Genomic DNA, 23,599 nt, shown 5'->3' with positions numbered 1-23,599 from the left:
GACTTGCTGAAGTAAATTCAGTATCAGTCAGCAACTGATATATGGTGTAGTACTAAATGGGCCATGCTCCAGTAGCCATCTCCCTTCCTCAATCAGGGAATCTGGTTTGCTGGTCAGCCAGATCTGTTAGGTCAGCCAGATGATCTGGAACAGACTATGACACTCTGTTTTGTTGTATAATGTCATTTCAATTGTCTTTCTTGTATGAAATATTCTTCAAAGTCTCTAATGCTTCTGACAACTTTTAAAATGTGTTTGTTTTAAGACTAATCATTCTAATATAGACCTATTGCTCTGTAGACTTAATCAGTCACTGTGCTCAACATTCAGCAGGTACAGATCTGTACACAGGTACAGTTATTGCACACATTATGTTGAACACAAATACAGCAGCACACGATATTTGTACCATGCATTTGAGGGGCCTCTACCCAAGTTAACTTTTAAAATGAATGCATGTACTGTCATTAACACAAAAACATGTACAGTTCCTGTGTACAGACGTCTGTACACTTGTACAACATAATGAAGCTCTTCTCACCATCACTGAGAAGAGCGTCTGGTGGGTCTGAGGGGAGAGTGGGCTTAGCCCGCTGTCCCCACAGGTGATCATGTCTGTAGCCTTGGGTGGCTGGATCGGCCACCCACACAACTACTGGCTCCGTGATGGAGCCGGTGGGGGCTGTGGGGACTGGGAGCTACATGGCCCCCAGAAGTTCCAGGGTGCACTGCAGCCTCCTGGTTGAGGGTCTACTCGTGTTTTTCTGCACGCTGCAGCGGCACATGAGCAAAACAGTGAGGTCAACGGAGCACTTACTCTGTTAACCTCATTTAAGGGGAGGGGGAAACTTTGGAACCACCGGGCTTGCCTGCGAACCCGGTGGTTCCCACGATCAGTAGAAAGTTGGCAAGGCTCCCTTAGCCCGCTTTCTATTGATCGGGAGAAGAGCTTCAATGTCTGAATAGGGCTAATGTCTCTCAACTATTACAAGCTCATTTTCACACAGTGGAAGTGTTTGAGGATTCATTTTTCCATCTATGATTGTTTTGCAATACCTTTTGTCTTAAATGCATTGGGACTATAAAAAGCAAAGATGTATAGCCATTCCAGAGTGTGATGGAAGTGATCTGAACACATGTCTGTATTCTATACATTTGTTCTCAGGGCAGTGAATGTGTGTTCAAATTATATCTGTACCACTAAAATGTTGTGTCTACTTCAGCCCAAATATCATGATGTTTCATATGACATACAAGGAGACCTTGCTATTAGCAGTCTCACCATACATGGTTTTGCATTATCTGTGGGTGTCTAATTGACACCAATTTTCATTATTTGTAGATACAAAAGGGTTAAACCCCACATTTCTGCAGTTCCTAGAAGCCCGAAAATGACCACGGAGATCACTTCCAGCTGCCATTTTATCTATTGGAGCCATTTTGTGCCTCATTTCTATTTTTAAAATGGATTCCCCTCCCCATGATTTTTTGTGGTTTGGGGAATATTGGGGGGGGGGACATTCCTGGGCACATGCATGCCCTGTGGCGCACAGTACAGTAAGCAATTTCAGTTTTTGTGTTTTTTCTCCATTATGGGATCTAACCCCCTGTTTCGCATAGGCATAATGCCTCATTACTCTCAGTTTCATTACTCGCAGTAGTAGGCAAGAAACGGAACCCCTGTGAGTAATGAGGTTTGCCTGTACATTAAATCCTTAGAAATACATATATTTTCTTCAGTATGTGATTTGCTTTCTTAAATTCCAAAATCATAGTGATCCCTGTGTATTTGTTTTTATTAAGGGTGACAGAGGTCCAAAAGGAGATCAAGGCCTACCAGGAATTTATGGGAAAAAGGCAAGTCTAAATAAAATATTGAGTGAGAAATTGTTATTACCAGCACAGTTCATGCACTTTATATTACATTTTAAACCTTTTGCTGTTATGTAACGAATACCTCACGGGAATGGAAAGTAAATAAGTATATTGTGATGGGGCTACTGCTGATATATTTGGGCATTCACTGTCCTGCCTTAGAACTAGAACCAGAAGCTTTGCCCCTGTAGTCTGCAAACTACTTTTTTGATTCCCTGCATGAAGACTGTTTAGCAACCGTTGTTTCCAGTCTTTTGTAATACAAATACAGTTGTCTGTATTCATTGTCAAATATATTCATCTTCTTCGTTGTCAGTGTCATTTGAATGAATATGAAGCAAATTTTGTGGTGATTCTTAATTTTGATGGGCATGCCGACATGTCTGAAGGGGCATAGTCATCCATTGTTTTCTCTACTAGCCCTGGCAACTGTTCTTCTCATATCCCTTAAAAAGTCCTTCTCTGTTACTCTCTGGAGTTCCCCCCACCCTTTTCTTGGCTTGTTGAAGCGTCTTGTTTTCCCAAACACGTTTTTGGGAGGCCAGTGGGCAGGGCATGTGGATTGCTCTGGATTTGGCAGCTTGCTGATCCTGCTTGTTTTGTGTAATGGAGGGCATTTACTGCAATAATCGATTCCTTTCATGAATAACTTCTACCTTGATCTTGGCAGGAGCTTTGCCTTCTTCCTTCGAACACTTGCATACTTACAGACAGACAGAGAGAGAGACACACACACAAACTACATGCCATTCAGCTCTAGAGTGCAAGTATTCCAGTTCCTATAACATTAGGTCAAAATGACCTGACCATTTCAGAAATTGATGAGCTGACCTTTTCTCTTCATGTAACAATCATTCTGGAATTGTCTCTGGTGGTCTTGAAATATTGGCTTAATGTTTGCTTAATGTTGCTCAGATAATAAGAAATGTCTAGTGTATTAGTTTCTCTCTCTAACTCTTTCAACAGGGTGCAAAGGGAGAAAAAGGTGGTACAGGGTTTCCAGGAATGCCGGGAAGACCTGTAAGTTTTTTTGTGGATCTTTGTCTTTTTTTCACTGCACTCTCTTTCTGTATGCTCTTTCTGTATGACAAGAATAGCAACTTCTTAATTAATATCATAGGGAGAATCTGGAAGGAGCGGGAAGGATGGCATGCCTGGAAATCCAGGGTTTAAGGTATTTGAATACAGAATTTATTTAAATATTATAGTCTAGATAGTCTGTATGGAGAATGTATTTGTACTGAGAGAGAGAGTGAGAGCGCATGCACGCATGTTTATGTACATGTACACATGTACATGTATAATATTTTAAGAGTGCTGAAAGTGGTTTGAATGCACATCGCCCTGAAAAACACATGATGAAGTGCAGTCTACAGTTCTACCACTCTTTTTAATTATTAATGGTATATTCTCTAAAATGTAAACTGCAATGATTTGCAAAAGTCTTATCAGCTGTTGATCTAAGTCTACTGAAATCCATGTTCATGCTGTTTGAGTACGGTTCTGTTGTAAATAAATATATAGAAATTACATCTAGACATATAGTAGTAATTGTGGTAAAGATGTAGAACATAACAGCTGAACTGGGCTTTGGTGCATTAAAAATAATCACATGGATACACCTTCCACAATGCAGTAGGGTTGTGCGAATCGATCCGGGTACAAATCGATTTGTTCACAAATCTAGCTAATTTGAGTTATTTGGAGACAGAACAAATCACCCCTGTGGTCTATTGGCTAGTTTCGGGTACAAATCGAATCACACCTGAATCGAGTTGAGATTTGGATCCCTCCTATTAATTCCCCCTGATTCCCAGCTTTCATTTTTAAAAAAAGCTAAGCTCTAGCCCTTGTAGAGGTGGAGTTATGGAGCAAAATGTGTGGTCACTATTTTTCAAGTGTTTGAATTCTTTGGTGTATAATAATGTTTCCTCAATTAATCCCTATGAGGATTCATTACACACTTTCATTTCTTCTATTCATTTTGACTGTCTTTTGGGCAGTGCCAGTTGTCAACTTCCATGTGCCAACTACACCCCTCCTCCCACCCACAAGGCAGTGGGGTACTACTCAGTTTATGTTCTAGGAATTTTTTTTGAGTGTTTAGGCTCTTTGGTGACTAATTCTTTTGGTATACTGATCACCCTACTGCCCAACAGAGTCCCTAACTGAGCTGACAGATTTGGTCTCAGGCTTGGCGTTGGAATCTCCCAGGCTTGTGGTGCTCAGGGGCTTCAGTGTCCACTTTGGGACCAATTTGTCCAGGGCGGCTCGGGAGTTCATAGCAGCCATGACGACTATGGGCCTATCCCAAGTGGTCTTGGAACTGATGCATATTGCTGGTCACATGCTTGATCTGGTCTTTCACGCTTAACAGGGTGGTGTTCTGTGGGTGGGGACTCCGGTTATTTCCCCATTGTCATGGACTGACCACCATCTGGTTAAAGTTGCACTCACAACCACGTACCACTTCTGCAGGAGCAGAGGGCCCATTAGGATGGTCTGCCCAAGGAAGTTACTGTATCCTATAGGATTCTAGGGAGCCTTGGAGGGATTTAGTGTTGGCTCTGCTAGTGATCCTGTCAACACTGTGGTGGAGAATTGGAATAATCAACTCACCAGGTCAGTGGATACGATCGCTCCTAAGCGTCCTCTCCCACCCACTTGAAAACTGGACCCTTGGTATACAGAAGAATTACGGGGGCTGAATCAGCAAAGTAGACGACTAGAGCGCAAGTGGAGGAAGACTCAACTCGAATCCAACAGTATTACATAGAGAGCATGTGAAGATCTATGCTCAGGCCATACGTGCGGCAAAGAAGTGATTTCCCCCCACCCATATTGCATCTACAACTTCACATCTGGCAGAGTTGTTCAGGGTTGTGAAGGGGCTAATGTGCACCCCTTCCCCCTTGAATCAGTACTTGGAACCAACAATTACTTGCTTTGACCTTTTAAATGAATTTTTTTCTGGACAAAATCTCTCATATTCGGGCTGACTTAGATTCAAACTCCACAATTGTTACGGAATCTGATGCCGAGGTGTCCAGCAGCTCCTCTTATGTGGTGACCTTGGATCAGTTTCAGTTTGTGACCCCTGAGGATATGGACAAGTTGCTTGGAGCGATATGGCCTACCACCTGCTCTCTTGATCCTTGTCTGACATGGCTTATAAAATCTAGAAAGGAAGCTGTTGTAGAGGGCCTGTTAGAGATCATAAATGCTTCTCTGCAATCATTAGACCACTTCTGAAGATGCCTGCCCTGGATCCCTCAGAGTTAAGCAATTATAGGCCTGTCTCCAATCTTCCATGGCTGGGCAGAGTGATTGAAAAGGTGGTGGCCTCTCAGTTCCAGGCGGTCTTGGAGAAAACTGATCATCTAGACCCATTTAAAACTGGCTTTTGGGTGGGCTATGGGGTGGAGACTGCCTTGTTCGGCCTGATGGATGATCTCCAATTGAGAACTGACAGAGGGAGTATGACTCTGTTGGTCCTTTTGGATCTCTTGGCAGCTTTCAATGCTATTGACCATAGTATCCTTCTGGAACATCTGAGGGGACTGGGGGTGGGAGGCACTGCTTTGCAGTGGTTCCTCTCCTATCTCACAGGCAGATTCCAGATGGTGTCTCTTGGAGACTCTTGTTCTTCAAAATCTGAACTTTCCTATGGTGTCCCTGAGGGTTCCATATTGTCTCCAATGTTGTTCAACATCTACATGAGACCGCTGGGAGAGATCATCAGGAGATTTGGTGCAGGGTGTTATCAGTATGCTGATGACACCCAAATCTGTTTCTCTATGTCAACATTATCGGGAGAAGGCATAACCTCCCTAAATGCCTGCCTGGAAGCAGTAATGGGCTGGATGAGGGATAACAAACTGAGGCTGAATCCAGATAAGACAGAGGTACTTATTGTGCAGGGTCGGAACTTGGGAGACAGTTTTGATCTGCTGGTTCTGGATGGGGTCACGCTCCCCCGGAAGAAACAAGTGCTCAGTCTGGGAGTGCTTCTGGATCTGAACCTCTCCCTAGTGTCCCACATTGAGGTGGTGGCTAGAGGTTTTTATCAGCTTCGGCTGATACGCCAGCTGCGTCCATTTCTTGAGATGAACAAGATCAAAACGGTAGTTCATATGCTGGTAACCTCTAGGCTGGATTACTGTAATGCACTCTATTTGGGGTTGCCTTTGCATGTAGTCCGGAAACTGCATTTGGTCCAGAATGCAGCAGCCAGGTTGGTCTCTGGGTCATCTAGGAAAGACCATATTACTCTTGTGTTGAAATAACTACACTGGCTGCCAATACGTTACAGGGCAAAATAAAAGGTGCTGGTTATTACCTCTAAAGCTCTAAACAACTTAGGCCCTGGGTATATAAGAGAACGTTTTCTTCGCCATGAGCCCCACCCCTTGCTAAGATCATCTGGAAAAGTTCGTCTGCAAGTGATGCCAACTCGTCTGGTGGCTACCTGGGAACAGGCCTTCTCTGTTGCGGCCCCTGGACTTTGGAATGCACTCCCTGTTGAAATAAGAGCCTCCCCATCTCTGGCAACATTTAAAGAGGCACTGAAGACATATTTATTCACCTTGGTTTTTAATTAGGTCTATGGCTCTAAAAAATGGAAAATATTTGTTTAAATACTGGGTTTTAAATGTTTTTAATGTTTTAATGTTTTTAATTGTTAAGTAAACAGCCCAGAGATGCAGGTTTTGGGCAGTATAGAAATGTAATTAATTAATTAATTAATTAATTAATTAAAAGGTTTCCTCATAATGAATCCTTATGAGGATTCTTTACACACCAAAGAGTCTAAACACCTCAAAAATTCCTAAAATATAAACTGAGTACCCAGTGGCTTGCGGGTTGGAGCGTAGTTGGCACATGGGATGCCACTAATTCCTCACCTGCAAAGCAGTGAGGTCAAAATGAACAGAAGAAATGAAGTTGTGTAATGAAGACACCAAAGAATCTAAACACTTCAAAAACTCCTAAAAAAACCCTGAGTACCCCAGTGTGTGTGGGGGCTTGTGTATAGTTTCACATGGCTGCTGACAGTTGGCACTGTCCAATGACAGTCAAAATGAACAGAAGAAATGAAGGTATGCAATGAATCCTCATAGGGATTCATTATGGGAAAAGTTATTATACACCAAAGAATCCAAACACTTGAAAAATAGTGGCCACACATTTTGTTCCATAACTCCACTTCTACAAGGGCTAGAGCTTAGCTTCTTTTAAAAAATGAAAGCTGGAGATCCGTGTTAGGGTTAGGATAGGACAACTTTGAATCCTCATTATTTCCTATGGTGGAAATATACAAAATCACTAAAAACTAAATAAATTCATTACAACTCAACCAAGTGCGCCTGCCTTGAAATTAGGGTGCTAGGTGGCACTTATAGGGACCTACCCACCACCCAAATTTGGTGCCCATATGACTTTTTAAGTAGTCCAAATTGATCCAAATTTAATCAAATCAAATACAAATAGTGTGATGTGGGGGGGAGGGGGGAGAGAGTTGGACACCAACCAAATCGGGCTGATTTGATTTGGGCACAAATCATATTTAAAAAATCGATTTGTGCACATCTCTATAATGCGGCATTGACAATCCTCCCCCCACTCACTCTCAGAGCACATCAGTATATCAAGGATACTGGAATATAGTACATTTGCAGACAGTGATTAGGGGTATGCACAAAACTAGTTTGCCCAGTTTGGTTTGAGTATGGACTGGACTCGAACTGGACCTGGAATGTTCAGTTTTGTGTCCATGAACTAGAACTGCTACTCGGCTCGAGTTCTAGCAGGTCTGGGGTATTTTTCCCCCCTTACGGGTCCAGTTGTCTCTGAAGGGGGGGTGCTGCCACCGTGGGGGTTGTCTCCAGAGGTTACCCCTCCCCCTACTGACCCCGATCTTCTGTGAGCCTCTCCATTGTCACTGGGATGTTATTTTATTAAGAATTGTGCACTATTTATTTCCTGGAATTAACTCTTTCTGTTAATTTGGGGCTCTTGTGAATATGGGAAGAGAAATTAAAGAGTAATTAAAATCCTTCCTCTGGGAGGCAATAACATATGTGAAGAGGGTAGCAATAAGGCTGATTGACAACCTCAGGAATGTGAACATATCCACTGCCCCTTTCAATGGGTACTGTGCATGGAGGCTTTTTTTGGTGATCACAATCCACCACTGAGAATTACAGAATGAGATACACAATATCCCAGGGGAGGGGGAATCCCCCACTACAAAATTAAGACCTTCCTGTAGTATAGAGTCATTTTATCATGTTACAATTATTGTTTATCACTACAATCCTAAAATGACACTCTTAAGAACATAAGAACAGCCCTGTTGGATCAGGTCCACGGCCCATCTAGTCCAGCATCCTGTTTCACACAGTGGCCCACCAGATGCCGCTGGAAGCCACAGACAGGAGTTGAGGGCGTGCCCTCTCTCCTGCCATTACTCCCCTGCAACTGGCTTGGCTCTTCCAAGCCATTCTTCTTAAAATTCATGAGGGATGACTTCAGATGTAAACTCTTCACTAGTAAAGTTTTCAACAATTTAACACACATGTTGAATCTGCTAAAAGAAACCAAGGAACAAGGGAGAGTCCAGGTGATATTTTGTCTGACGGACACACCTCATATGATAAAGAGGTGAGCATGTGCCTTCTCCTTATTGTGCAATTTCTAGGAGTTCAAACTGTAGGAATGGGGTTCATCTGAACTGGCCATCTACACACAGTCAACTACTTTAAATTGATATGTGAACTGTTGTAGAGGAGTGATTCAAAGGAACCATCCCTCATATGATCATGGAATGGTGCACTGGTGGGGGAAGTGTGTGCTTCCTATGTGTGCTTATATGTGCTTATAGCATGTAGTGGACTGGTTGGTCACAGTATCGCCAAAACCAGCCCCATGACTTTGGAGAAACTATTGTAGTGTTGCTAGAGCATGTAGCTCTCCTTATGGTTCTATTTTAATTCAGTAGTGATTGAGCAGACCCCGTATACATAAGATTTGGGTTTTATTTCTCAAAGTATGTTTTTGTTTCAGTAGTTTCCTTAATTAAGCCATAATCCAGTAGGATTAAACTGCACTAAATGAATTAGACTTAAATATATAGGAAAGTGCCCTGGATTGTCACCAGAATGGTCTTTCCTGCTACTGGTGTGGGCACAGTACAATCTTTTAAATCTTACTTGAAAGTTTGTTTTTGTTTTGGAAAGTATTCCTTTCTCCAGTCACTCTTAAGTAATTCTGGTACAGAACAGGGAGGCTTGACTGCACTCTTTCAATTTGCTTTAAAGGATAAAAGCAGTAGTCTCTTATTTCTGCTGTAGTAAAATATTGTCAGCTTGCCTTCTAACATCTGCTCTCTATAAAGCATCACTTTACTTTGGACTTATTGTAATCAGAATCAGAGAATTTTAACAAGCAAGTTATCTTTAGAGATTTCTGCTGGAGTCTTTCTTATTTTCTTAGAAATATTCTGAAACATATTTATTCTTGGGAACAATAAGCGATAATTATTTGCACACTAAACCCCTACTCACTACAATTTGGCCTCTGTATAGTCATACACATGGGGATTTTCTTTTGTGAAATGATCCAAATACAGTCCTTATTTGTGGAATATGTGAGTTCCATTTTCCCTCCCTGTCTCTTTCCATTGATTCTAAAAAATGCTACAAAAATGAGTTTCGGCAAACCATACTCTTCTTGTTACCGTTTTAGCAACATCCAGCATGGTCTGCAGAACTACAAAGCATGAGCAACATTACTCTTTCATGGTTGCAGGATTTCATAAACAGTAGTCAAATAAAGCCTGGACATCCATAAAAATATATTCCCCACAACTGTGGCACATTTAAGCATCTTCTCAGGGGCGTAACTACCATTAGGCAGGGGGAGGCAGTCGTCTTGGGGCCCCACTGCCTTGAGGGACCCCCCAGAGACACCTCACATGACTGCCCATTGCCCCCTGCCCAGCCCCAAGACCCTTCAGCCACTTGCGCTGTTTGCCCTCCCTCCTTCTTGTCGTCCTGGTCGGCAATCCAAGCAGCAGGCAAGCTGCTTTTCTCCCCGCCTCTCAGCAGATCGGTGGGTGGGCGGGGCTTCCAGGGAGGCCTCCGTGTAGGCCTCAGTAAAGCCTGAATTCGAGTAGGCTGGCAAGCCCCAGGAAGAAGGCTGGCAGTCAGAGTGGCCACTACAGCTCTCTGCAGCAGACCCTCTTCCCAGGCCAGACAGCTCAGCCTTTGCCAGGTAGAATATGAATTCCTTTTTGTGGTTACACTCCCCCCACCCCCTATATAGGGATCTGCTTGCCATAGGGCTTTGATGGGGGGGGGGGAGACTGAGAAGTCTCTGAATATTTAATTTAAAACTGATTGGAAAATTTGCTGGCTTAAAAAAAACCATCTAAAAAGTCCTATAAGTGGCTTGTTTCATGGCAGGAAATTACAAAAACTTCTGGAACAAATTTATGTATTAATTAATTAATTAATTAATTAATTAATTCGTAAATACACTTATGTTCAAGTTGTTTTGCAACCCAGATCTGAGTGAGAACTGAGACATGAGTGAGAACTGTGACGCATGTGTTGTGCTTTTATATTTTTTCCCCTTAGGGTAAATCTGGCCAACATGTGAATGCAGCACCTCCTTTCCAGAGGAGATGTGTGTTAAAGGGCTTTAAAAGCCTCCTGTGAAAAACCTCCTGCAATCAAACTTGACTGAATTGGTTCAGAATTCTGAGAAAACAAACATAGGCTCACCCTGCATGGTTGAAAGTCTCCTTTGCTAATCTGCAGCAAGGGGCCCATTTTAATAATTAGTGTTTCTAGTGTCTTCTCATTTGCTCAATTTTGTACATCTGTTTTTTGTATGTTTTGAATGAGGACAGAAATGTGAGAATAAAAGTCCCCTGCTAACTGGGCAAAGAGGCACCTTTTTCTCTTTGTAAACCGCCCTGAGCCATTTTTGGAAGGGCGGTATAGAAATCGAATTATTATTATTATTATTATTAAAAAATGTCTCGGCGGGGGGGCCCATTTAAGAATCTTGTCTCAGGGCCCACTCCAACCTAGTTACGTCCCTGCATCTTCTGATAGCTGCTCTTCCAGTTCTGACTGCTGCTGACTTAATGTTGACTCTTTGATTATCATGCTCAATAAATCAGGGATCAGATTTGGGATCATGCACTCCTGTCCCACTTTTGCCACTCCTTTTCCAGATTTGCTCCTTAACCATGGATGAGATATTGGTCAAATCTGGATATGACCAGGATTTTCCTCAAATGAGGATTGAAACACCGTTCAGATTGCAGTGTTAGGTTCTGGGTGAAAGAAAACTGGATCACCTTAATGTTGGCACCAATAAAGCACTTAACCATGATTAAAGTGGGAGGGAAGAACTTGCTCCAGGGAGTATTGGGTTCACTGTGTTCCTGAGACTGGCTCCCAATTTATTAAGCATGTTTAGCAAGGAGTCAGCATTGAACCTGCATCATCTCTTCCCGTTCATAGAACACTGATTCTCTTTAAAGAAGAAAGATCATATACTCCCTTTGCACTGTATTGCACAGATGAATCCCCATGAAATCAGTTTCTGAAAAGTCTTTGCTTCTGAAGTGCAACAGTCACTTGTCTTACGAAACAAAGCCAAACTCTTCACTTGAATGGTAAATGTTTTTGGGCTTATTATTTAACTACGTGTCTTCAATACTAAGGGAGAAGTTGGAGAGCCAGGTTCTTCAGGACCAGAAGGAAGACGGGGAGACTCTGTAAGTTTTTCTACAAGTTTTCTGCCTAGTTTTGAACTAAGCTCTTGATATAGCTGAAGTTTTGTTGAGAGTCAACATTTTCTTGAAAGGTATATTTTAGAAAGTTCATTGTCAAACCATATAATTGTTTTGCTCTAGAATATTTATTTATTTTTAAAATTTATTTATCACATTTTTATACCTCCCAAAACACGAGTTCTCTGGGCAATTCTTCATATGCAGGTTTTCTTCATATTTTTATTCTTCTTTGAGTAGAGTGAGTTTATTAAAAGGTAAAGTGTACCGTCGATGTTGTGGTGACCACAGAGCCCTGTAGTTTTTCTTTGGTAGAATGCAGGAGGGGTTTACCATTGCCATCTCCCACGCAGTATGGGATGATGCCTTTCAGCATCTTCCTCTATCGCTACTGCTCAGTATAGGTACCAGCGGGGATTCGAGTCATTACTTTTCTGCTATGTGATTACTTCTGCAGTGGGAATCCTCATAGACCTAAATACTGCTTTGGATGTCACTGCCAGCAATCTTTCAACACGCAGTGCTTGTTGAAAGCATTGCAGTGGTGAATTTGATCAGGTGGTGGTGGAATTCTTCAGGCAACATTGATTCTATGTAGATTTCAGTGCAAGAAGTTGCCATGTGGTTCTCTGAATCCACCCATTGACATACGTATGCATCTGCACTGTAAACATTTCTGAGCTTGAATTTCAAATTAGGAATGTGCCAATGCAAGTGACTTCAGAATTAATGATGCATAAATGTTTGAAGAGCAAAATGTTTGGAACCTGCACCTGCCAATTTTTGAACTAGCAGTTTTGATGGCCTAGGTCACAAGCTGAAAAATATGTAACAAAAATGTGAATTAATGTCAGTACAGAACTTGTTTGCCTACAAAACAAAAATATGTCGATTGAGGTTTGTTTCTAATATAGTGGACCGGGTCTCATGGTCAGTGAGACCCGGTTCCTAGCGGTGAGCGGGAAGAGCAGGCTAAGCCCGCTCTCCCCGCTCACGAGTGGGCAGGGAGCCCAGGGCGGACGGATTGGCTGCCCACATGATGGCCGGCTCCGAGACGGAGCTGGTGGGGGCTGGGGAGCTCAGGGGCTGCGCGGCCCCCGGAAGCCCCAGTATGCCATGCGCGAGTGCGCAGGGCGTACTGGGAAGACCCCTGAGCCGAGAGGCTGCTTTTAAGCCTCCCGGCCGGGGGTCTCCTCACAAGTAGCCGCTGTGTAGAGCCGTGGCGCGGCTACTCACGAGCAGATAGCCCGGGTTTGAGGAGCGCTTGCTCCACAAACCCAGGCTAAGGGGTGGGCTACAGGAGCGGGTTAGCCGCTCCAGAACCACCAGGCTTGGCTGTGAGCTCGGTGGTTCTGACGATCACAAAAACCGGGCTAGGATTTTCCTAGCCCAAATTTTGTGATCATAAGAATAGCTCCAGTATTATTTAGATCAGGGTTTCTTAACCTTGGACCCCCAGATGTTGTCGTACTACAACTCCCATCACCCCAGACATGGCCTTTGTGGCTGAGGATGATGGGAGTTGTAGTCCAACAACATCTGGGGGCCCAAGGTTAAGAAACTCTGATTTAGATGTATTGTATTAAAGTGAATGAAAGTCATCATGTAGTTACACTAGTCTGAAACTAGAAGTACAGTGAGGAAGAAGAAAATTGGGTCAGTAGAAACATGATACCTTTTCATGTCCAAAAATTCTGCTAGTAGGAGACGCTTGAGGAACATGCCTGGATTGCTGTCTGCATTTTTGTTCATTGCGCTGACTTCAGCCATATTTGGTGCCAGGAAAATCAGTGTTTGTATTCCCTATAAACAAACAATGTTTCACATTTGCCAATCAACTTTAGAAACTGAGGTCTTTCAACTTTTCTTAAAAATCTGGTCTGTGTTGTATTAACCCCTGCTAACTTGACAAAGAGGCACCTTTTTAACGTGGTGATTCTCTTTATTTAGCAGGGGGAGAGTAACTGGCCCTCTGTACCCCCAGCACAGTACCTCCAGTGACTGTTGCTGGTGTGTTTCTTTTTAGATTGTGAGCCCTCTGGGGACAGGGATCCATATTTATTAATTATTTCTCTGTGTAAACCGCCCTGAGCCATTTTTGGAAGGGCGATACAGAAATCAAATTAATAATAATAATAATTATTATTATTATTTGTTAGTCATTCTTATTTTTTTAAAAAAGTGGAATATAAATCTTAAACATTAGCAGCTGGGTTGTCAAATGCATCTTAGATTTTGTTACCTTTTTGTTACCTTTATACTTGCAGAATAACAGCTGTAATGCACTCTTTGATTTACATTAGAAATTATTCATTTAATGAAAAATTCTCTGTTACCCATAACAGTGAAAAACTAAAACATTTTAGGATTTTGATGAGCAGTGGTGAGTGTATTCAGGACACATGCACCTCTTTTCTTCAAACTTCTAGAATGCTTTCGTTTTTTACTATAAAGGGTATAAGTTGAGAACTTTTGGTAAAAAGTAGAGCAGAAATATGTGCTCCTTAATCGGATGGGAAATATCTGGTGCTAAAGTATTTAACTTTGGAAGGTCATGCAGTTTATTTCCATTTTAAGTTAAAAAAAAAAAAAACCTCTCAAAATACACTCATAAGCAAAATTTGGGTTTTTTGGTAACTTGTGGGGATTCCCCTCATGTTTGTTTTCAGTCCATTAATAACTTGACCTGTCAGGAATCTTCATGATGGGACCATTTTGGAATGTAGGCGTTCCATGTTGGAATGTGGGCTGTGTAAACACTATGTAACTGATAATAAAATATTAATTTATTAATCTCTGCTGCTCAGTTGTTAAGCCAAAGTCATTACTTTAATTAAGACCTGACATGTTAGAATTTGTCATCAAGCCCAGTCATATAATGCAATTGAAACAACAAGAAAAAAACACTTATTCTGAATCTGTATGGACGGCATCATTTTACTGCTGCTGTCGTCCATTACAATGCACTGCATTGTATGCAGTAGAGAAAATCATGATGCATAGATAGATAGATAGATAAGCTTTATTACAGTCTTTGACCAGTACAAGAGAAAATCATGGGAAGATTACAGTGGTCACTTCTGAGCATGTTTTTCTGATTCATTGCCCCCCTCCTCCACCGCCCTGGTACAAATTCACTAATAAGAGTTTACATATTTATCTGATGCCATAGTGTGTGTTCTATCTTGACTGTGGTGAATAATCAACATGATTAACTCAGAGATGTACAGAGGACACAAAGGAACATAGGAAGCTGCCTTATACCGAGCCAATGCATTGGTCCATCTAGCTCAGGATTACCTACACTGACTGTCAGCATTTCTCCAAGGTTTCAAGCAGGAGTCTCTCCCAGCCCTACCTAGAGATGTCAGGGACTGAACCTGCAAGCATGCAGATGCTCTTCCACTTAGCTATAGCCTCACCCTCTAGGGTGAATATCTTACAGGGCTCACATGTAGTCACCCATCCAAATGCAAACCAAGGTGGATCCTGTTTAGCAAAGGGGACAATTTCCTCTTCTCGCTACCACAAGACCAGCTCTCCTCCCCATCTGAATCTGGGATCGCTTCTCTTCCTGATTGCAAGACAGAACCAGTCTTTGACCTCATTGTGGAGAGTGACTCCCTACTTTCCCAGATCAGCCCTTTCTTTCAGATTGGAAATAGAGTTTTGAGAGTGGTCTAGAGAGCTCTGCATACTTTTATCTTTAAGAATTTTGTGTGTGTGCCTTGGCCTTTCCCCATTGCTGCTCCCCAATCTTAGCAAACGGTTAAAGGTAACACACAAGAGAAAATGTTGGAATAGCCTCAGAATTACTTCATCCTAAAGTTTTCTGTTTTCCCTTTCTGTGGACTTACGATGGGGACAGTTCTATGCTGGAAATCTCTTGAAGATGTTGCCCCCATTGTAGTTACAGGTTGCAACACTGACTTATGGCAGAACTCTGCATTCTGAGGATGATCCCCTGAATTGATGCCCTCAACAAGCTATGCCATGAATGCAGCATTCTTTGGTTGGGAAACTCACTTCCAAGAACTGGTCGAAAGCCTCAGTCAAAGTCCAGATTTCACATTCATTCATTCATACATTCATTTAATAAATTTGTATAATGCCCACTACTGACATCTCTAGGCGGATGAATATCAACAAATTGAGGCTGAGAGTTATCAGCCTTCACGCTCTAGATACAGAGCAATATTGCTTACAGATACTGACAACACTTCAGAAAAGGGATACATAAATAGGCAAGGAGCAACTTGATCCATATCCTATTACAAGGAACCCAGAAAGCCTGTGTGGATGACAACCTTGCCTCTGCCAGGGTGAAAAATGTGGCTAGGATCTCATACATGGTGATAGACAGGTTCTGCAGTAGGCAGTCCTCAGTCCAGATCGAAGCTCCCCCCTTATAAATTCCAGCAAGTAGGAAGAAGGTTCAAGGAACTAGTGGAGGACTGCTGTAGGGGTCTGAAAACCATCTGTGGTTCATGTCCCACTATTGGAATTTTTTGGTGTGCAGGTTGGATGCTTTCTATCCATTGGACAGAAGGTCTATTATGTGCATTTCCTTCCACCCATCCTGCTTCTCTCTTGGGTCCCTCTCTGATTGCAGAGGCCTTGATTTCTGGAACTGACAGCAGGCAGGCCGAACCTTCTGTTTCAGAGGCTGTCATCTGGAGCTAAATCTCTTCCAGCTGGCAGCCTTGAGACTGAGCAGCAGGCTTTAAGGGCTGGATTAACTTCTCTGAACAAGTTCTGCCCACCCTCCTTTTTTCTAGGAAAGATTTCACTTTACAACCGTACTTGGAATGCATGTGCCAACTGGTGTACTGGGGAGAGCTTTCATCTGGACAGGATGGAAATGAATGGCGAATGTTGGGAGTTTCTGCAGGATGGCCTGCAGAAGGATTGTGGAAGGGATTCTCTATCAGTTCCTTGAAAAGACAAGTCTTTTCCCTGAGCTGAGCACTAGGGGTGTGCACGAAACTGGGTTGCCTGGTTCAGTTTGAGTCCGGACCGGACCAGGCATGTTCAATTTTGTGCACCCCTTAACATCCCCCCAGTTTGGTTTGGGAGGTTCACGATTAAAAAAATGCTTTTTTCCTTTAAAAAAGAAAGAAATGTAACTCACCGCTGCCACTCCAGGGGCTTATCCACAGCCACCAGGGAGTGGGGGTGTGTGGGGTCTCCAGAGTTTCTCCCTCCCTCCACTGGCCTCCATTTAGTTCCCAGTTCAGCCCAGTTCAGGTGTTCTTCAACCTGTTCAAGGCCTCACCTCTGTGGCAGTGGCCATTTGGGAGGCTGGCACGCATGCCCAATGGGCCTCTGCATGACTGAGTCAGGCCTTTTTGTTCCTTGTGTCCCACTTGACCTTGGAACAGAGACTCCAGAGACCAGCTTCCCTTCTGGAAGAGACCATGACCCAACTCCAACAGACCACAGAACCAGTTAAGTCAAGCTTTCATGGCACAATCCAAGGCAAGACAACCCTCATGACTTACAGCCATATGATGTGAGAGGTCATTTCTCAAATTTCTTCCATGCATGGGAAGCCAACATCATGCACTAATGGGTCCTCAACACCATCTCTCATGGGTACAACATAGAGCTCAGCTCAGTGCCCCTCAACTGATTCCTCCCGACCTCCTGCTCTGGCTCTCCTTCCAAGCACGCCAGTCTGTCAGACTCAATATGACATCTCATCTCCATCAGTGCAGTGGAAATGGTTCTTATTCATCAAAAGAGGCAAGGGGGTTTACTCAGTTTTGTTCACTATGCCAAAAAGAGACGGATCCCTTAGGGCAGTACTGGACTTGAAGTTCCTCAACAAATTTGTACAGTGCAGAAAGTTCTGGATAGAGACTCTGAGATCCATCACATAGGCCTTACACCACTCCAATTTCCTGGCCTCTGTGGGTCTGATGGAAACATATACATACATAATATTTTTTCGGTCCTTGACTAGCAGTATTACAAATACAGACATACAAACATTAACTAAACATTTGCATGTATTTTACAAAGAATATAACAGTATTTAGCCACAGTTCTAATTTTATCTTCATCACATAGAGAAAATAAAAACCTCAATCAAACATCATCTGCTCTTCCATTAAAATTTATCAGAAGGGGAGAAAGTAGCTTTCCTCTGACTTCATCATAAAAGCTACAGTGTAAAAAGGCATGTGCTATTGTTTCAACACAGCCCTTATCACAAGGACATACACGATTCGCCAAGGGAATTCCTGCATATCTACTAAACAGAACTGCAGACGGAAGGACATCCAACCTGGCCAGCGTCATGGCTCGTCTATATTCAGGAATTGTAACTACATGGAGATAGAGGGCCAAATTAAATCCAGTCAATTGGTCACCCAAGAACGATCTTTTAGATATCTGGGAAATTTCATATTGCAACACAATATCCATTAGGCGTTGAATAATTTGGATGTGAGCTCTGTTGTAACCAAGCTCCTGTATGGCCTCTAAGGAGTATCCACAGTGAGCCAATTTATCAATGGCCTCAGTATGCCATCTAAATTTAAAGGAATCCTGTTTTATAAAAGCAACCAAACCCTCCTGCAAAAAGTAAATTTTTAACCAGTAAAGAATAATAACTCTCCATAAGCATGTCTGAAGCCTAATCATTCCGACCTCTCTTCTCAGAGAGGGGGGCACATCTGGGAACAGCCAGTACAGCTCTTAAAAATTTTGACTGCAGTGCCTCCAACAGATCAAGATTTTTAACTATGCCCAACTGAGCTCCATAAAAAAGTTGAGGCAAAACCTTTGCCAAGAATAGTTTGATCACGGCCGGAACATAGGATGCACCCTTAGTGTAATAGTAAGAGAGTATTGATTTAACTACTGGTTTGGCCTTTAAAATTGCCGAATCGAGGTGAAGTTTACATGAACAGGAAGAATGAAACAGAACTCCTAAATACCTAAAGGACTTAACCTGCACTATCCTGTGTGAGCTTATTGACCACTGATGCCCTCTGGGCCGGTTAGCAAAGACCATGACTTTTGTCTTTTGATAATTTATCTCCAAGTTCTCCTGTGTACAGTATTTATCTAACAGAAGGAGAGCATGCTTTAGGCCAATTGGTGTTAGCGAAAGAATCGCCATATCATCCACATATAATAAAACAGAGATATGCCTATTCGCGATCTTGGGAGGATGTGTGGAAGGGGAGGATCTGATGGAAACATACTTACATGTACTAATCCATCGGGTGAGCCACACTTTTCTATGCTTCAAATATGATGACCTTCATTAGCCATACAATATGCATGAATTGGTTTTTTTCAATTCGATTTGTACCTGAACCAAATCACCCTGATTTGTTTTGGGTCTGACTCTGCCTCGCCAAATCACCCCAGATTCTATTTGTACCCAAAGTTTCTGAATTGTTTCAGGGCAAAAAAGAGGTCCCAGGGGCAAAAGAGTGGGGTGGGTAGTAGTGCCCAATGGGTGGAAGCTACCACCCAAATCTCAAAGAAATTGGACAAAGGGGGGATTTTAAACAATTTTTTGAAGTTCACACGTCTTTAAACTTTTTCCCATAGGGAATAATGGGGATTTCAGCAACCTTATAACTACATGTGGGGGGCACCAGGGTGGGTTGTGGTGGATGGTATTGTTCAATGGGTGCAAGGAAGCTACCACCCAGATTTCAAAGAAATTGGGCAAAGGAGCTATTTTAAACAATTTTTTGAAGTTGGCATGTCTTTGTGGCAGATTCAGGGCAGGAAAGGGGTTCTGGGAGCAGAAGAAGGGCCAGGTGGTAGTGCCCCAGTGGGTTTCTGTTACCACCCAGATTTCAAAGAATTTATATATATATTTTTTTATTTATTCACTTATTGTTAAATGTATACCCCACCTTTCATTAAGGAAATCTCAAGGTGGTGAAAGGTGGCAAAATTGGTGAAAGGGGTGATTTTAAAAACTTTTTGAAGTTGGCATGTCTTTAAGCTTTCCCTCCATAGGGAACAATGGGGATTTCAGCAGCCCATAACTCCACTTGGGGGGGCACCAGGGTGGCCCAGAGCGGGTTGTGCTGTAGTACACATAGGGTGCCAACCACCCTCCAAACCACAAACCCATGGGGCACTGGGCTTTGTTGTTTTCAGTGTCTGAGGTGTTCTGAGAGTAGATTCTCTGGTAGGAAATGAGAGTGGATTCTTTCTAAGTTCATTCATCATTTTGCACCAAATAAGATTATGAATGAAAAGATGAGCAGTGATAGTAAATTCTAAATTAGGACTTAGAATCCCCTATCACTGCTCATCTTTGTTCATTCACAATCTTCTTTGGTGCAAAATGATGAATGAACTTAGAAAGAAATGATTGTGTGGCAAATTTGGAAACAGTTAATTTTTTTAAAAAAATCCTTTAAAATTGCCACTGCACAGCAGCAGCGCAGCAACAAGAGCTCCTCCCGCCTCCCAAATTATGATGGTGCAGCAGGGTGGCGGAGAGGGCCGGCAGCTCTATGTCCTAACACAAGCCCTCCTACATCCCAAATGACAGAGATCGCCCACGTTTGTACAGAAGGGTTCGATTTCGGGTGATCTCTGTCATTTGGGAGGTAGGTGGACCTGTCTTAGGACATATTGCCGCCCTCTACGCTGCCAATGCTGCATTGGCGGCAGAGAGGGCAGCGATACGTCCTAACACAAGCCTGCCTACCTCCCAAATGACAGAGATTGCCCGATTTCTGAAGTGCAGGTGCTCTTGTGCTCTTGTTCAAGAGCACAAATAAATTTTTGGACCTTGCTCACATCCCACAACTTCTCTGTTAGAGTGGAAACATGTCACTTGACCCTCAGTGTTGTATTTGTGCTCTAACAGTGGTTCCAGAATGTGGGAGAACTCTGATAAGTATTTGCACAGGACTAGGGATATGCAGAACTGGTCCAGCGGTCTGCGGTCCGACGTTTCGGTCTGGGGGTTGTGGATTTGTAATCGAACCAAACACACACCCACACACCCGGTTCTGTCCGGACCAGGTCCGCAAACTTTTTTAAAAAAAATTAAAATGTAAAAAGGAACTACGGCCTATGGCCTCACAGAGGGCATTTGCGCATGTATGGCAGCGGCCAAAGTGGTGGCCTCTCGCTTTTATGGAGATCCGAAAGAGCCAAAAAGAATGAGGGAGGCTGGCGGGGGAGAGGGAACCCATGCTGACACACATGCGCGGCTACAGCAAGCTCCCCGAAGGGGCTAGAGGTTGTTCCTTTTTATATTTTAATTTTTTTAATAAAAAGTTTGCGGACCGGTCCAGGACAGGACCAGACCAGGGGGGGGTCGATGGGGGCCGGCCCGGACGGTTCCATGCACACCCCTACACAAGACCACCTGTGCTCCAGAAAGTGCAGAGACCAGAGCAGGAACTAGTACTGTGTAGCTACTGATGTTAGGATCGCCCATGTTTCATTAGTCAATATGTCAGCCTATGGAATTTAACTTAACTGTGGCTTCATTGTGCCCAAAACTTTACTAGATAATTCTTCCAGTATAGAAGCATGTCCAGTAAACAAACATGAAGGAAAGCAGGCTAGATGTGCTATCGGTATTGATGGTAGAGAGAACCTGATGCTGAGATTTAAGGGTTAAAAATAAAAATAAAGGACTGATATCATGATTACAGGGCTACCTATGGGAGGCTGTAGTAAATATCTGTTGTATATGCCTTTTCAAAGCTCATATTAATGTCCCCCCGAACAGAGAATAAAAATAGAGAATAAAAACCAGTATATAATGGTTCAAAAATTAGCCTTTTCAGAAAACAGTGTTTCTATCCTGCTGTGCTCTCCTACAGGAAAATCTTTCTGTACAGAATGGAAATGGAGAAATGGAATAGCAGGTTAAAATCCTTCTATCATTTGCCATTGGGAAAAAGTTGCTGGATTGAGTTAATTCTACAAAGGACTTCCCTAAAGACTATTTCCCCCGCAAGCCAATGAATCATGAATTATTCCATAGAATTTATTCTAACACTCCCAGAGAGTGGCAGTTTTCCCAATTGTAGTGTTTCCAAAATTCTGGTTCCCTTGATGGTTTAACAATTGCATGAATAATCTGTTTTATATTAGTGTTTGATTAGAGTCAGGCATTCCTTATCATTTCAGTTAATGCAGTCTGTACAAAACAAAAATGTAGTTTTTACGTTACAAATAGAATGTAACAAGTATTATGTCAACCTTAAAAGATATTTTAAGTTAAGATGAGGAGTGTTTTCAGCATTCCACCATTATAAGCCTTGAGCATTCTATGCTTATGAAGTCAAAGGTATACATAGCACTTGTATAGTTAAAGAACCATTCCTCCCCCTCCCTTTCCTGTCATGGGCATTTCTTTTCTTCCTCTCCTCCCTTGCTCTCACCCTCACCAAAACTGCAGCTGGTAAAACCATGGTTGGCAAGAGATGACTGTACACTGTGTAAGAATGGCAACATGGGTAACATGGTTAACCAATATGGGTAAGTTCTTCTCCATGGTGTCTAATCAGATTTTCCTTTCCTGGAAATTCAGTAATCTTGGTTTGAGATGAGAGTTAAGATGCTTTACATTTTCACTCGTGCACTAAAAAGAATGGAAATTGCAAATTAAGGTGCCCATCTTCACTTATGCACCATAAAAGCTATAAAGACTTTGTACAGTCTAATATGATGATGGCTTTAAAAATGAGGTTCCATGCACCCATGCTTTGCCTTGGTCTTTCAGTTGGATATTGGGCTGGGGAGGAGTGCATCCAGGCAGGCATTTAACAGGTGTAGCTTCCCTATCACTTCCTAGAGATGCCCTTGATGAATTTCTGCCTGATGCATCTCTGATCAAAGCAAAATGTGGATGTATGGAACCTCATATCTAAAGTCATCATCATATACCATACTGTACAAAGTCTTTACAGCTTATATGGCACAGAAATTAAGATGGGCACTTTAACTTTCAATTTCCATTCTTTTAGAGTACTGTGAAATCATAAAGCATCTTATCTCAGACTGAAGGTTTTTCATTGCTGAATATCAGATCTTTTGATCATTAAAAAATATTGCCCAGTTTAGGTAATGTTTACCTTTCAAAACAACCTCTGACAGTACATTGGCTGTTAAATCACTTGGTCTGAATCATTGTAATACATGTAGAGAATCTGTCTAGTGGTTTCTGAAAACATTTCCAGAACTTGGTTTTGAGAGTGAAACGAACTCTTAAGGTTTCTCAGTGCCATTTTTGAACATCTTCCTTGGGTACAAGCCAGTCCTGTTGAACAGAAATGGATGTAAGTTATGAAATGGAGAAAACTGTACCAGGAAAGCACAGGAAGAACAAAATTTTGTAGGCCCTTCTGGGTTTGAATTGACATTAATTAGACTTTGCAGCTGCTAGCAAGTGATATTTCAATAGGAAAATAGCATTAATGGGAGGCTGCCATCTTTTCCAGCAGCACTAAATCCTGCACTGCCTTTTACAGTGTTCCATGTATTCATCATTAACTTTATTTTGTGTATTTGGGGAATCACCCAGATATTTGAAATAAGTTCTTGTCATTTTTTGATGATTTATGGGATGATCTTTTAAGAGGTTTGAAGAGACTTGATCCTGCTGCTTCTCAGATTGAGACTGCCTGGCTGACACTTCATCCTAGGATCAAGCCTAATTGTCACACATAGCAGCATTTTCCCTGTTGACCAAAGGCTTGTATTCTTAGTCCTGCTTCCCAACCTAACTGCCTGTATGATTTCAGACTGTGAGATCAAATTTCATCTCATTAATCTCATGAGTATTGCAGTGCACTCTCTATGGGGCTCCCTTTAACTACTGCAGAATGTAGCACCAAGAATGTTGAGTGGGGCCATCTAATGAAACACATGATACCAAGTGCTGGTTATCACCTTTAACAAGCTGGGTAC

General features: G+C 42.4%; 1 protein-coding gene across 1 annotated transcript in view; it reads left to right on the top strand.

The window, feature by feature from the left end:
* COL21A1 (collagen type XXI alpha 1 chain) overlaps positions 1-23,599 on the top strand; it is a 191,530-nt gene that overhangs the window by 100,919 nt on the left and 67,012 nt on the right. Inside the window, exons 14-17 of the mRNA XM_053286444.1 lie at positions 1,804-1,857; positions 2,842-2,895; positions 2,996-3,049; positions 11,615-11,668. Of these exons, the coding sequence (XP_053142419.1) occupies positions 1,804-1,857; positions 2,842-2,895; positions 2,996-3,049; positions 11,615-11,668 (216 nt within the window). The remainder of the gene's footprint in view (positions 1-1,803; positions 1,858-2,841; positions 2,896-2,995; positions 3,050-11,614; positions 11,669-23,599) is intronic.

Source organism: Hemicordylus capensis, chromosome 1 (genome assembly GCF_027244095.1).
Source record: "Hemicordylus capensis ecotype Gifberg chromosome 1, rHemCap1.1.pri, whole genome shotgun sequence".
Taxonomy (NCBI): Eukaryota; Metazoa; Chordata; class Lepidosauria; order Squamata; family Cordylidae; genus Hemicordylus; species Hemicordylus capensis.
The sequence above is the reverse complement of the archived record's forward strand: the minus strand, read 5'-3'. Positions and strand labels throughout refer to the sequence as shown.